This window comes from Cotesia glomerata, linkage group LG2, assembly GCF_020080835.1.
Source record: "Cotesia glomerata isolate CgM1 linkage group LG2, MPM_Cglom_v2.3, whole genome shotgun sequence".
Lineage (NCBI taxonomy): Eukaryota > Metazoa > Arthropoda > Insecta > Hymenoptera > Braconidae > Cotesia > Cotesia glomerata.
In genome coordinates, this window is record NC_058159.1 from 31904389 (window position 1) to 31920568 (window position 16180).

Genomic DNA, 16180 nt, shown 5'->3' on the forward strand with positions numbered 1-16180 from the left:
ATTATCAATCGTATAAAATACTTATTTAATTAAAATAAAATTAAAATGTGTTATAAATACCTTGATAAATAAATAAATAAATAATATTGATGGAGATAATTCATAAGCAACTTTCAAATGACATATTAATTAGTTAGAAAATATTATTAATGAATAAATTGACCTTTAATTTTTATAAAATATTTTATCTCAAGAGAATAAGCTTTATTATTAACTTAAAGTTACGATAGCTGTGAATATAGTTGTGAGTAGTCGCGGGCAGGTAGTCGCAGGTAGTCGCAGGTATATAGTCGCGGGTTTACTGACACATCAGAATATCTGACTATCGGACAACGGAGTACCGCAGAGTACCGGTGCAGGTTGATGGCGTATTCCCCTTCTCCTTTTATTCTGAAATTACCTCAACTCTAAGAATGATGCGTCATCCTAGCTGATACGTGATGTATATAGTGATGTGTGTGATACCTGATACGTGATACGTGTTATATATAAGTGGAAGGGGCAGTAGGAGAACGAGAACGGGAACTATATGTAATAAATAATCATCATCATCTATTGGTAAGTACAATTGTAAGGAGTAAGGATCTATATAATATTAATAACTTGTAATACGATTATTAATTAGACGTCCAGATATATAGCGTACGTTGTTCTTTCAGTTGACTTTCATTTAACATCAATTAAATACATCATTCTTTACATAATTTTTTTTTTTTTTATTTTACTGGACAAATAATATATTATTAATTTTAAATTAATTGAAAAGTCGAAAAAAAAAGTATAATAAAAGGTGTAACACTCATTTTAATAATTTTTTTTACTGAAATTGCAAAGTTAAATTTTGGCGCGAATTTAAAAAGCCTTACCCAGTTACCCAGTTACCCCAGTTACCCAGTAGAGGCGCTTTACGGAGTGTATAGTCTCTATAATTTTAACCTCTACCTTCCACACTATTCTCACTTATTCACTTATATATTTGTATTTGTAAATTTTTATACTGAGTACTCAATATATTTACTTTATGCATATTATTTTAAATTTTTTGATTATTGTAAAATAAAATAACTTTTATTACAAGTTAAAATTTTTACTGTAAAATATAACCATTATCTTTTATAAAAGTATAACATATTATTTATAATATAAATTCAAGTACAGTGAATATATACAAGTGCAGAAATATATATACAACAAGTACCATAAACATTAATTGTTATCTATGGTTGATTAATTTTTTTAATAAATAAATAAACAAAAATATAAAAAATAAGTTATTTTGATTGTATACAGTGAGTTTTTTAATATAAAATTGTTGACTAGATTTATTAGGTTTACTAAGTAGTTTACTTAATCATAATCAGTAATAATATTGATGTATATATTTTGTATTTTAGCCTCTCAATCAAAGCTAAAATGGCGTCAACGGAACAAATAGGATCGAATAAAACATGGGAATTGTCATTATATGAATTACACCGTCTACCACAAGATGCTATAACAGATAATACCGAAATAGCGGTCAGTCCCAGAAGTTTACATAGTGAATTAATGTGTCCTATTTGTTTAGATATGTTGAAAAAAACAATGACAACTAAAGAATGCTTACACCGATTTTGTTCTGACTGTATTATTACAGCATTAAGAAGTGGCAATAAGGTAACAATAATCACTAATTTTTTTTATAAATTTTTATAAATCTATATATAAATAATTTATTTTCAGGAATGTCCGACATGTAGAAAAAAATTAGTTTCTAAAAGATCTTTGAGACCTGATCCAAATTTTGATTTATTGATATCAAAAATTTATCCCAGTCGTGATGAATATGAGGCACACCAAGAACGAGTGTTGGCCAAATTAAATAAATCACACTCACAAGCAGCTTTGGTTAATTCAATAACTGAGGGTATTAAATTACAAAGTCAAAATAGACCTCAAAGATCCAGAAGAACAGCGAATGAATCAGAAAATAGTAATAATTCAACAAATTATACCACCAACAACAATAACGGTAACAATAATAACAACAGCAACAGCAACAACAACAACAACAACAACAACAACAACAACAACAACAATAATAATAATAACAACAACAGCAACAACAACAACAACAACAACAACAACAGCAATAACAATAATATAGTTTCAAATATTAATGCGCCCGCAACACCGAATTCTGTAAACAATAATATTATTACCAACCAAAGTGACTCATCTCAAGGTGCAACAGCGTTAAGTAATAATAATACTGCTAATTCTACCTCTTCTAATAATAATAATAATAATAATAATAATAATAATAATAATAATAATAATAATAATAGTAATAATAATAATAATAATACGGGTGGGATTAATTCAAATTCAATGAACAATATTTTACAAGCAGCTAACAGTCCAACCATTTCTGGTAAAAATAACAGAGTATATTATTTAGGAAGTGAATAAATAAACACTTTAAATTAAATAAAAGAAGATTTTTTAATTTTTTAGGTACTACGTCAAGAAATTCTACAACACCTTCACCAAATCCAGCTAATCAAATTCCTAAACCGGCAAAACGTCTAAAAAGTTTAATAACTTCCGAAAATGATTCATCAAGTGCTGAAGCTGAAACCGGTGGTGGAGATTCAATGGTTGATACAGAAGGCGAAGGACCTAGTGAACCATTGATGCTCAATGAAATTGAACTAGTATTTAAACCTCATCCTATCGAAATGGCTGGTGACAATTCACTAATTAAAGCTCTAAAAGAAAATAGTATTCGTTATATTAAAACAACTGCTAATGCAACTGGTATGTAGCTAATATTTTTTTTATATACATATATTAAATAATATTAATAATAATAGTAACAACAACTCGATAATTTTTCTTTTATTTACTTTTTTTTTTCTTTCAGTTGATCACTTGAGCAAATATTTAGCAATGCGATTGACATTAGATTTAGATACAGAGCTACCTGAATCTGATAGGCTATTAAATTTCTGCATTTATATTGCACCACAACCTGGTCAATATATTGTTTTAAGTGGTGCGCAAACTTTACGTCAAGTAAATGATAAATTTTGGAAAGTTAATAGACCATTAGAAATGTATTACTCTTGGAAAAAAACCTAGGGAAAGCCCCGTCAGCTAGTTTTCGACGCAAGCTAGTCATGTAATGCGTCATTTTTATATTAATTCAAATTTATAACATGATTTTTTTTTATTTAACTAAATCAATAGTAAAATTTTGATCGATTTATTTAAGTAATATTTATATTCAGTAAAAAATATATTGATATAAGTTACAAAAAAATACTTCCTATTATTCCATTTATTGTAATCTATATATAATAAACGTACGAATAGACAAATATAATATAATATAATCATTCTAAAGGTTGATATATTTAAACAATTTCAAGCTAATAAATACATTTTCGGTGCGATAAAGATGTGTATATATATATACATTTTATATTATAAAATCCCATAAAAACTGTAAAAAAAAAAAAATTAATTTAAGTACAATAAATATTGTAACTATCAATAGTTAAAGATAACTTTCATAAATATATCAGTTATATACAAGTGTACAAAATTCAAAAATAAAAATATTAAAATTTTTAGTTGTAAGTATTGTCAATTTTTATTTATTATTATTTCATAAAATGGGATCTCTTTGAATATTTATTCAAATACTTGTTTGGATTAAAATATTAAAAATTATAAATTATTATTATTATACGAACATATATAGGGCTCATGATCCGGCATCTTTGTCAAAGCTCATTATCGTAATATAAGATGGACGTTGATGTTTGTAACTCAGTGGATCTTATTAATTAAGATAATTTGAATAGCTTAACTAGAAAAGCTCGTGATCTGTACTCTAGTTCCATTGAATGAACAGGTTACTTTGTTTGTTAGATTTTGATACTAAATAAATTATAAATTAAAAAATTTTTATTAGCCTTTGGTAGCCTTAAGAGCCGCTAAAATTCTGAAATTTAAGTTTTGATATAATTTATAATATTTATTCAACTACTTGGCGCTATACACCACTATGATTAATTTGCTAAATTTGCTCATATCATAACATATATTAAAATACACCCTAAATATAAACAACTTCGGACAAATTCGGTCAAGTTCGGTATCCATAAGACACCTATGCCTATAGGTATTGGCTTTCAGTGGATTTTAAATCCATTTCAACGCGGCAGTCAGCTGAATTCAGTCAGTATAGAAGATTCAGTCTTTAAAGCGCAATATAATAACGCTATATAAATATAAATATACCATATAACGCGTTTATTTATTTATTTTTTTTCTTCTTCAAATAATAGTGTCATTTTTAAATATTATATACTCTATAAATTATATTATTTCGAGTAAATATTTTTGTAGTTGCTTTTTATTTATATTAAGAAAAAAAAAACTTTTTTTAATATAATTTTAAAATCAAATAAATAATGAATCTGACAAAAAGGTAAGTAATTAAATACAGAAAAAATTATTTTACATAATAAACAAAAGCTATCAAAATCAACGAGAGTTTTTATTAAGAATTTGAATTGCAATAATTTTAATATATTTATTAAAATTTTTTTCATTGTAAATCTGATTTATTCAATTAATATTATATGATAAATGATAATTATAATTAAATAGAAATAAAAAAAAATCTAGCTCTAAAATTTTTATAGAGATTTTGTTTATTTTGAAAGTTATTTGCGTAAATGATAAAAATCTATTGTAACTAAATTATATTTTGATAATAATATTTTAAAAAGTGAGTGTAATGTGTAAGGGGTCGCCCACGTATGTTAAATATATCTACCTAACATATATACTTACGTATGGTGTATACATAAAAAAAAAGTCTTATGCATATACAACAAATGTATTACTCATAACTAAAATGTATTTATTGAAAAAGAAATTTTAATAATAACTTATCATTATATTTCATTAATAAAATTATAATTTATTAAAAATTTTTAAGGATAGTAAAAGAGAATAAAAAATGGGGGAGCAGAGGGAGATAAAGGAACAAGATAGAAACTACTCCTAAGTATGTTTTGATATGAGATATCAGTTGGGCAGAATATATATTTTCCGTTGTACACGCTTAAATGGTTAATATTTGAAGGGTAAAAAGTTTGGTTAAATATATATGGGGATGATACTCGCTATACTACGGTTTTTATTTGAATTATTTGTATTTATAATAACAAACATTTTGCGAGATACATTTTTATATCTCCTTTTTTTAAATAGTTAAAGTCTACTGATGAGTTTTTACAATATATAAAATATAAATTATTTATAAAAAATTTATCCATAAAGTTTTTAAAAATAGTTTAAATGTTTATAATGACACAATAGGCAAAGTTCCAAGACATAGACATAAATACAATACAGTTAATACGGAAAGCGGTTGGTAATATATAGAGATGCACCGTTATGCATAAAAGATCAACATGGGTCATACGTGAAGAATCGGGAATCTAGGGAAACATTTATACCGTATTTGATTTTATTAATAAAATTAAGTAATTAATAATAATAATAATTGTTAAGTTAAACTCAATGATGTAATTATTTAATTTTTTAATATACTAAACAGAATAATAACATTATTTGAATTAAATTTATGTATATACATAATATAAAGAGATTAAAATCGAGAAAGGATGTATAGAAGATACCAGAATAATAAATTAGGTATATATAAGAAGATCTAAAGATCCGCTACGAAAAAATTTTTTATAGACTTTTGTACTTATACTAGTTATTTATTTTTAGGATTCGTTTGATCCCAATCTACTTAGTTAAAAAAAAACGTTACATGTATAAACAGAAGTCTGTTATTTGGTCAATTAAAATTTAAAACCCTTGTAGTATTATTATATATTGGATTTTTTTTTTTTTTTTTTTTAAGTGAATAATGGACAATGACGCGTCTATATATAATTAATATTCAGCCTTATTCGGATAATAATTTTTTAATTTTTAATTAAATATACTCTCTTGTTAGAAATAATAAGTCAGCAGAAGATAAGACTTTATTATCAAGTATTTTATTGAATAATATAATAATAATAATAATAATAATAATAAATAGTAGTAGATGATACACCTTAATAGAACTTAAATAACAGATCCAGAATTATTTATACTCAATAATAAACATCAGACTATTACTGTTATGTTACTGACTGTTACACGTTAAAGTTGTCTAAGCCTTATACGTTAACATTAAATAAACGAGTAAACATTAAACTTTAAAATGTCAATGATACTGTACTTGACAATAAATTTACGCCATTGCCGGAGATTCCACTCGCGTTTGTAATTCTTATCCTTGTATTATTGTATATGTTGTGAAAACTTGTTGTATATCAGTATTCTACTCACGTATTATTTTAACATATTTACATGGTATCGATATACACGAGAATACTTGTCTTAATATTGTTATTATTGTTAATATTTAAATTAATGTATAAAATTAACATTTAATAATAATTTTATTGAAAATAATTATTTATAATAAATTTTCAGATTATGGATTGTTATTACATCTTTATTAATAAGTTTGGTAATCAGTATCAAAGTAGATGATGAAAATACTTTTGAAACAGTACACACAAGTAATGCTGCAGTATTAAATCGTTTAGGATTAACACCTATTGAAACTCCTGTGAGTCATTTCAACAAACGTTTATCAGGACCAGAGCCTCAAAAATTATCATCATCATTACATTATTCAAATTCACTATCACGAATTCATCAACCGTCTAACAGACGTCATGGTCATTATGACAGTCATGTATATGTGGTAAAATTACCAGCAAGTCCGCCTTATTATACAGTGACGAAGCCCGTTAAGCCCGCAGTAAACCCCATTGATAAATATGATAAAAAAAAAAATATCTCGAACAAAAATGGTATTGAAAACAGTATTTACGGTTCAAGTACAATACATAAACCATCATCTGTTGGATTTAACAGTAATGGTAAACCTGATAAAATTTATCACTGGAATCTTCCGCTAATGAAAAAAATTAATGAAAAAAAACGACTAAATACACTATTTAAAATGGATTTATTTAAAAAAAATTATTTAAAAAATAATAATATAAATGAATTTTTTAATAATTATAATGATAAAAAATTGATTAATTATTTTATTACATCGTCAAAATTAAATCTTTTCAATGATGGATTTAAAAAATTAATCAATCTAAATATGATTAAAAATTATAGTAATAACAATACCCAAACAAGGAATAATGATAAATTATTAAATTACTATAATGAAAAAAGTAATCATAACGAATCAATAAAAGTTAATGATTTTTTAAATAAAATTAAAAATGATAATAATTATACGCGAAAAATGTACCGATTAGATGAAGATATCTATAAATTAAACAACTTTCATAATAGTTTATTGGATAATAAAAAAAAAAATGATAATTACTTTGATACAAATATTAAGGAAATCGAAAATACAAAACAACGAAAAATTAAAACATCAATGACGTATTATGCACCAATTACAACGGAAGCTACGGAATTATCATTAAATAACAATAATAAAAAATATTTTTCAGGTAATGGAAAGCCAAAGGCATTTTATGTTATGGAAAAAAGTCGCCGCAAACCTATTTACTACCATTCATTATTGCCATAATCATTTATAATAACTTTTAATCGTCATTTTTATATATAAAATATATTAGCTTAGTTTTATAATAAAATACAAATACTTGTATCTATTTTATTGTCAACATAAGTATACAAAAAAATAAATTTTATTAATAACACATTAAGAAGCATACATATATTGAATAGACTGAGAGAATAATAGACTTTTGTATAATATACTCTCTATGAAAACTTTTATAACGTTATAATATTCAATCAATTAAAAAAAAATAAAATTGATTTGATGGTTAAATTTTTTTTTTTTTTTTTTTCCATTATATATATGCCTTATTCAATTTAAATATTTTAATAATATAATATGTATAACTATGCTAAAGACAGAATAGAAAAAGAAGAAGAAGAAGATGAATGAATAACATTAATAATAATAATAAATTTTAATACTTTTATACTTATTTTTTTATGTATTTTTATATGCATATGTTAAAATTTAAATAGAACTATTATTTTAAAAAACAATAAATAAACACAATTTTAATAAAATATTTGTACAGAAAAATCTATTTCATTTATCCATATTATTCCTTATATATAGAAAATAAACAGAATTTTGTTGTTCCATAAATTGGGTTTAGGTACTTGATGATGAAGAATTTTTTTTTTCCGACGCAATTGATGTTTGACTATTTGATCCAACTAAAAATAAAGATGTAGGTCTACCATTGAATTCATAAGGCCCTTTTTTTAACTTTATTATTGGACTTGATCTTTTTCTTTTTGATGGTTTTCCCCATTGATATACTGAACTCGGTTTTCCATTACTAATAAAATCAATTGGTAAATTTATTAATGAAGTTATCCAGTAAGGGACTGCCGGTAAACGGACGTAAAATATTTTACTATCATAATAAATTTTTTTTTTATAATTATTATTTGATAGTGTTGTCTCCTTTAAGTCGTTTGGTAACATTGAATATTTATTATTTTTTTTTATTACGAGTGACCGAAAACTTTGATAATATTTTTTGTTGAGGGAATGTTTTTTATTATTATCGTTATTGTGATGGTTATTTGATACCTCAGAAATTTCATCAATTATTGATGTTAATTTATTTATTTTATTTTCATTATCTTTTATATTATTTGTTATATGCTTATTAGATTTTTCTTCCTTAGATTTGTTAATATCGATAATCTTATCATTTGAAAAATGGTAATCCGATGTTTTGACAGTTTTTATTGTTTTTACTGTTTTTACAGGTGTCGCCATTACAGAAACCAGTAATATTATTACTTGTAGAAATAATGCAATTACCAAATAAGTCATCATCATTATAAATTCTGTAAGTCAATAAATTATTTTGTTATTTATTATATATAAAGTAATATTTAACTCATAAAAAATTTTTCATGCTAAGGATATCTTTCATCGTCAACATTTAGTAAGAAAATCATTGCATCATCAATTAACGTTGTGGAATATATATAATAATAATAATAAATGTATTGCATATTACAAGGAAGTGTGGAATTTTAATTAGATTAATAATATTCTAACTAAATACAATGAGGGCTGTGTTTTCTATTAAAATATAATAAAGATATATATAAAACAGGCTGTGTGAAAATAACACCACACCGTTTTAATTCTTCTTGCTTCACTTCTGGTTTCTCCATCGTTTTTTTTTTTTTCTTTTTCTTTTTCGTTGTTGTTTTATCATTTTTTCATAATAATCCACTATATTATTATTATTATACAATTATAATTTATCAAATAAAAAACACAAATACTTTATTTGTTTTTTTTTTTTTACTTTTAATTAATAATTAGTTCTCTAATCAAAAATGAGTATAAATTGCTAAAAATACTATTTAATTGAAGAAAAAGATTTTTTGTAATTCAATAAACAAAAACTATTTCATCAGCAAGTTAAAAAATGTATAAATAAACAAGAGTAACTAATATATATTGTTTCTACATAAAAATTATTAAATACTAACACACTATAAAAAAAGTTTCACACACCTTTTAAAATATTTCGAATGTCGGTGACTTTGATGAATCCTCAAAGAGTACAAGGACTCTAATAATGTTCAAGGATTTTTTTTTTTTTTTTTTTTTTTTTTTTTTTTTTTTTTTCATGCGGCAATTTCGTTAGTTTTCTTGTTAATGTAATATATCATTAACAATTCCCGTAAAAATTTACGCGCATATACGGTGATAATTTAAACTGATGATTAAAAAACAATTTCATTCACATAAAACATTTAAAATTCAATATAAGAAAATTTTTAATAAGTCAATCAGGTAATCACTTGTATTGTACAAAATTAATAAATATTATTTAAATTTTATATATATTTTTTTTTATTCAATAGAAAAATTATTTAGCGAGTGTTGATAGCAGATCACAAGTAGAATGAAGCCTTTTCTTAACCATTGTCTTATACTTAAAGAGTATACCCCACTACTATATTTCACATAGTATGTTATCGTCCTTTATTCTTCATTAATTATTGATAATTAGGATGATAATAATAATAATTATTATTATTATTATAAAAATAATGTGTTTCTTCACAAAAGATACAATTGTTTATTATTTTTTAAACATTAAAATAAATACATTTATAAATTTTATTTATTCAAATAAAAGTAATTGAAACTTTTTTATAACTTTAAATAATTATTTTATTTTTATATACTTATGATAATGGAAATAATTATAATAAAAAAAAATTAGGAAAACGGTTGACCCCAAAGGCCATCCCTGCAACTTCCCGCTAACTCCATACCTAAACGCTCAACATTTCACTTATTATTTTGTTTTTGAGCTCTTCGAGCTCAAAAGTACAATTTCTGTGTTATTTTGAGTTCTCCGAGCTCAAAGAGATAGCTTCTTTATGCATTTGAGCTCTTCGAGCTCAAAAGTCTGATGGAAGTTTGATAAAACACTATTTTTTGAATTTTCAAACCGCAATAACTTTTGAATGAATGAACCGATTTTTACGCGGTTGGTGGCATTAGACGCAGTTTTTGAAACCTCATAACGGATCTTTAAGTTTTAATCGATCGAACGAGGAATTTAGAAGTTTTTTTTTATTTTTCCTTTTCGATAACTCTCGAACGAATCTACCGATTTTGACGGGACTGGTGGCAATCGACGTGGTTTTTTAAACTCAAGAGCGGAATAGTTTTTGGAATTGATCGATGCAACCGTTTAGAAATTATTCCAAAAAAACGATTTTTTGAAAATTTTATTTTTGAGATTTCTCAAAATCTAGCGTACCGAATTGATTCAAATTTTCACGAAATTTAATGGCAATGATATTCTTTGGATCGCCACCTATTTCGATCCGATCGGTCAAGCCGTTCAAAAGTTATAAGAAGTTTACATACATACACACACACATACATACAGCCGCATGGACACCATCACGGGAATAGTCAGGAAAGCTTCCTGTGACCTTAAAACGTCGAGATCTGATGAAAATTCAATTTTCGCAAAACGGGGTGAAACCAATAACTTTCCGAATTTTTAAAATCTTCGATTTTCTTAGCGGGAAATTAAAAACGACTTTTCCAATATAAAATATATATATAAAAAAAAAAAAAAAAAATACATTCAAAAGTCCTACCGATTGAATTTATAAATTATTACTGGTAATAATTTAAATAAAAAAAAAAAAAAAAAAAAAAAAGATAATGTATACTCTTATATATGTATATATATTTAGTCATTCAGCTTTATTTACTATATTACTACTAGTACATGTCCATAACCTAGTTTTATATGCGTTATTCGTAAATTAAAAAATAAATACACAAATAAAAAAAATTTATTTTCTCTTTACTATTTAAATATCAATATTGTATAATGGAAACTCTAGACATAAAAATATTGTATGGAAGTGAAACTGGAACTGCTCAAGATACCGCTGAAGGACTTTGGAAATTAATTAAGAGGTTATATATTTATTTATTATTTAATAAACAAAAATATTTATACTAATTTAAATATTATTATTACAGATATAAATTAAACTGTTCAGTTATGTGTATGGACGATTATAATATTGAAAATTTAATGAATGAAAAATTAATAATATTTATTACCAGTACAACCGGTCAAGGAGAATGCCCATTAAATATGAAAACATTTTGGCGTTTTTTATTGCAAAAAAAATTACCGAAAAATTTATTAATAAATTTAAAGTATGCTGTACTTGGATTAGGTGATAGTTCATATGAAAAATACAATTATGCTGCTAAAAAATTATACAAAAGACTATTACAATTAGGTGGTACATCAATAATACCTATTGGTTTAGCTGATGATCAACATGATTTAGGAATAGATGCAGCTATTGATCCATGGATTCAAAAATTGTTTAATCAAATTGGTGAATTATACAATATAACATTGTTAAAATCAATAAAATCATCATTTAAATTTTATAATAATGATAATACATTCAATATAGAGGAACGTTATGATGTAACAATATTATCCAATGATGATGATGATGATAATAATAAATATTATTTAGATAATATATATATGAAAGAAGTTGGTATTAATGAAAATTTAAAAGTTTGTAAAGTTATTGATAATATTAAATTAACAGCACAAGATCATTATCAAGATGTTAGATTAATAAAATTATTATTTAATAATAATATCGATTATGAGCCAGGTGATATTATTTATTTAAGGCCGGAAAATTCATCACAACAAATAGATAATTTTTTCGAATTACTTAAACAACATAATATTCCAATTAATAAAAATACAATTATTAAATTAAATAAGAAAGAAATAAAAATACCACATATTTTAGAAGAACCAATAAAACTTGAACAACTTGTTAAATATTATTGGGATTTAAATTATATTCCAAGAAGATCAACAATGTATATATTAGCTTCTATAAGTGATAATAAATTGGAAAAAGATAAATTAATCGAATTTACAACAGCTGATGGACAAGAAGAATTATTTAATTATGTTAACCGACCAAAAAGAAATATTATTCAAGTATTAAATGATTTTCCAAATACTGCTAAAAAATTAAATGAAAAAATATTATTTGAAATAATGTCACCAATAAAACAACGGGCTTTTAGTATTGCCTCAAGTAATAAATATAAAAAAAATCAAATAGATTTATTGGTAGCTGTTGTCAAATATAAAACAAATCTTATTACACCACGTTTTGGTTTATGTTCTAATTGGTTAGCCTCATTAAAAATAAATAATAGTAATAATAATAATAAAATAATATGTTGGTTACAAAAAGGTACTTTCAAATTTGATTATGATAAACCAATGATTTTAATTGGTCCGGGTACTGGACTTGCTCCATTTAGATCATTATTGCTTGAAAGATTGGCTTTGAAACATGATTTTACCGATACTGTTTTATTTTTTGGATGTCGGCATAAAGATAAAGATAATCATTATCGTAATGATATTGAAAAATTAATATATAATAATAATTTAAAAATTTTTTTTGCTTTTTCTCGAGATCAGGAAAACAAAATGTAATTATTATTTATTTTTATTTTATTATCCTAATTTAAACAATCCTTATTTACATTATAATTTATTTCAGATATGTTCAACACATAATACGTGAACAAGGTAAATTATGCTGGGAATTATTGTCAAAAGGTGGAAAAATTTATCTGTCAGGAAGCTCTAAAAATATGCCAAAGGATGTAAGAGATGAATTTATTGATTTATCCAAAAAATTTGGAAATTTTAGTGATACTCAAGCCGAAGAGTTTATTAAACAACTTGAAAAAACTGGACGATATCAAACTGAGACATGGGGATGAATTTTTATTTTACATTTACTTTTATTTATTTATTAAAAAAATTTTTTTTTTTTTTTTTTTTTTTTTTTTTCAAGAAATATAATAGAAATAAAATTTCAAGTAATTAAAATTTAAGCTGTATATATTTATAAAATAAGTTTAAAAATTATTATTGTCTCTTTTTTAATAATTACAAAAAAAAAAAACACCCTTCGCGGTTTGTACGTTGTGTGTTTTAGATTTGTATTTATTTACGCATGCGCTTTAAATTTTTAGTACCCTTGAAATTTCCACAGCATGGCACGTGGTATATATATATATATATACACATGGTTTCTCTTTGCGCTTCTTTATTTTCTCAATCGCGTGTTTATATAGGTTATGTTTAAACGGCATTTTACTTGTATTTATTTATTTGAGGAACTCTTTTGACAATTTTACTTGAAAAACTTTTTTATTAATATATAATAATGGCTAAATTATATTCATATCATACATTGTGCCCATTGAATGATCAGCAGTCTTTATTGGGAGTTGAAAAAGATGCCGATCCAGGATGTGCTATTATTACTTTAGACCGAAATATTGCGATACGTTACAAGGTTAGTTTTTAATTTTTATTTACATTATACAGAAAATAAAAGTATATAAAAAATAGGTTAAATATTATTTTATTTTAGCTTGATGATTCGAAACAACTAAACAGCTGGTCTAGTAAAAAAAAACGTTTTACCTATCAAGTTATTTATGATAGAAAAAATGATCGTTATGCCGCAATATTAAACGAAAAGTATATTGAAATTTGGGATAAAGATGAAAAATCTTTGGATAATTTAAAAAAGTATAATTTTAATGATTCATTATATGGTATACTTAGTTTAGAAAATGATTCATCGATATTGGTTAAACAAAATGGAGCTACAGCATCATTAAATTGGGCTTTAGACAATCGAAATGTATGGTCTTCAAACAAAGGATTTTTGAGATCTAATGAAAAATTTATTGATTGTAAATTAACTAAAGTTGACAACAAAACATATTTATGTGCTTTAACTACAATTGGAACAAAATTAAATTATTTTGTCGTAAATCTTGAAGATGATACCTATTTAGATAATAATCAACAAGTTAAAAAAATTGAATTAAAACGTAAATCTGAAAAACTAATAGGTCATGTTTTACATCAAGTTAAAAACAATGCATATCTTTTAACATTGTGTAAGTATTATTGTTATTTAATTATATAGTATTATTTTAATTATTATTTTTATTATTTACAGGGTCACACGGTCGGCTTTACAAATATCCACTGACTTGTCCATCATCAGAACCACCACCGGGAAATGTTATTACCGTTTTTTCATTTATAAGTACCAATAATCCAGTAGCAATGATATCATTAAATGAAACTACAATAGCTATTTATGGTGCTGATGCTAATGACGAAGGTGCTGTATTATCAATATATAATATTGAATATAAACTTGTAGAGGCTTCTCAAAAATTAAAACTCTACACTAAAAATGCAAAACTTTGGCGTATTGATGACAAATTATTACTGGCAGCTAATCGAAGTTTATCAGTAGCTCAATTTAAATTAGCATCACAAAAAATGGATACCATGCTTGGTTCATCTTTAAAAATTAATAATAATTTCAGTATCAAAAATAATAATAATAATAATAATGAAAAAGATTCAAAATCAATAATAGATAATGATGACAATGATATTATTGAAGTCCGAGAAGCAATAATTGTTGATTGGGAAAATTTGTCTAGCAATACTATTTCAGGATCACCAATTAAACTATCTACGTCAAAAAATCATTCTCTACCCATAAATCTTACTAAACAAATAAACAGTTTATTAAATGAAGGTGTCAGTGATGCAACTATTCATCAAACGCTTATGCCTCAACTGATTCAACAAAAAGATATTAAATCTATATTATGGTGTATGGATAATTTTAAAGATCTTCCAGAACAAATTTTAGTTGACTTATTAGCATTTGGTCTTAGAACATCTGACGAAACATTTTTAATAACTTTAAATGGTACAACTTGTGATGATGATAATGATAATGATGATGATGATGATGATGATGAAAAAATTTTTAAAACTACAAGAAATTTATTTTTAGATAAAATTTTTCAACAAAATTTTTCTGATTTATCATTGTTAGCACACATTAAAACAACTTTGACTTTTACAGAAATTTTAACATTGATTAACTATCTTATTGATAAATTAAATTTAAATAGAAATGCTTTTATCGATAAAACAAATGATAAACATCTTTATGAATGGGCTAGTATTTTTATTGATTCACATTATCAACATTATTTATTGTCGCAAGACTCTCAAGTTGTAATTATTCTTCAAAGGTTACATACCATTATTGATAATCATGTAAGTTTATTAATATAACAGTTATAATTATACCAAGTTGTACATAAATTGTTTAAAATTATTATTTATTTTTTTTTTTTTTTTTTTCAGTTTCAAATATTCAAGGATTTACAGGATCTTAGGCCAATACTGTTACGAATTATGAATGGAAAATCTTTGAAATCTCCTCGCAAATATTTCAATAAGTTTTATTCTATTGAACAAGTTAAATTATATTGAATAATAAAATAAATAAATAAATAATTAACTTGAAAAAAAAAAATTACTATTTTTATTTTTTA

The 16180-nt window shown here is 24.2% G+C and overlaps 4 protein-coding genes across 7 annotated transcripts; all 4 read left to right on the top strand.

The window, feature by feature from the left end:
• The first annotated feature begins 1086 nt into the window (after positions 1 to 1086).
• LOC123258495 (E3 ubiquitin-protein ligase RING1) lies at positions 1087 to 3244 on the top strand. Of its 4 annotated transcripts, XM_044718536.1 has the most exons (6): positions 1088 to 1289; positions 1395 to 1656; positions 1723 to 2022; positions 2077 to 2413; positions 2497 to 2799; positions 2906 to 3243. In XM_044718536.1, exons 2-6 carry the CDS (start codon positions 1414 to 1416, stop codon positions 3121 to 3123), a joined length of 1401 nt encoding a protein of 466 aa, XP_044574471.1. In that variant the 5' UTR covers positions 1088 to 1289; positions 1395 to 1413; the 3' UTR covers positions 3124 to 3243. The 4 variants fall into 4 exon arrangements, with proteins under 4 accessions (XP_044574473.1, XP_044574471.1, XP_044574470.1 ...); XM_044718538.1 differs by having other exon boundaries at positions 1087 to 1289; positions 1723 to 2224; positions 2906 to 3244; XM_044718535.1 differs by having other exon boundaries at positions 1723 to 2413.
• A 1186-nt stretch (positions 3245 to 4430) lies between these two features.
• LOC123259105 (hybrid signal transduction histidine kinase M) lies at positions 4431 to 7891 on the top strand. The gene is made up of 3 exons (XM_044719372.1): positions 4431 to 4480; positions 6559 to 7129; positions 7250 to 7891. The coding sequence occupies exons 1-3, from the start codon at positions 4464 to 4466 to the stop codon at positions 7691 to 7693; spliced, it is 1032 nt and encodes a 343-aa protein (XP_044575307.1). The 5' UTR covers positions 4431 to 4463; the 3' UTR covers positions 7694 to 7891.
• Positions 7892 to 11419: 3528 nt separating this feature from the next.
• Positions 11420 to 13576, top strand: LOC123258488 (NADPH-dependent diflavin oxidoreductase 1). The gene is made up of 3 exons (XM_044718528.1): positions 11420 to 11635; positions 11702 to 13213; positions 13285 to 13576. The coding sequence occupies exons 1-3, from the start codon at positions 11547 to 11549 to the stop codon at positions 13508 to 13510; spliced, it is 1827 nt and encodes a 608-aa protein (XP_044574463.1). The 5' UTR covers positions 11420 to 11546; the 3' UTR covers positions 13511 to 13576.
• A 229-nt stretch (positions 13577 to 13805) lies between these two features.
• LOC123258481 lies at positions 13806 to 16138 on the top strand. The gene is made up of 4 exons (XM_044718514.1): positions 13806 to 14091; positions 14170 to 14707; positions 14770 to 15899; positions 15990 to 16138. Exons 1-4 carry the CDS (start codon positions 13960 to 13962, stop codon positions 16116 to 16118), a joined length of 1929 nt encoding a protein of 642 aa, XP_044574449.1. The 5' UTR covers positions 13806 to 13959; the 3' UTR covers positions 16119 to 16138.
• The last annotated feature ends 42 nt before the right edge of the window (positions 16139 to 16180 follow it).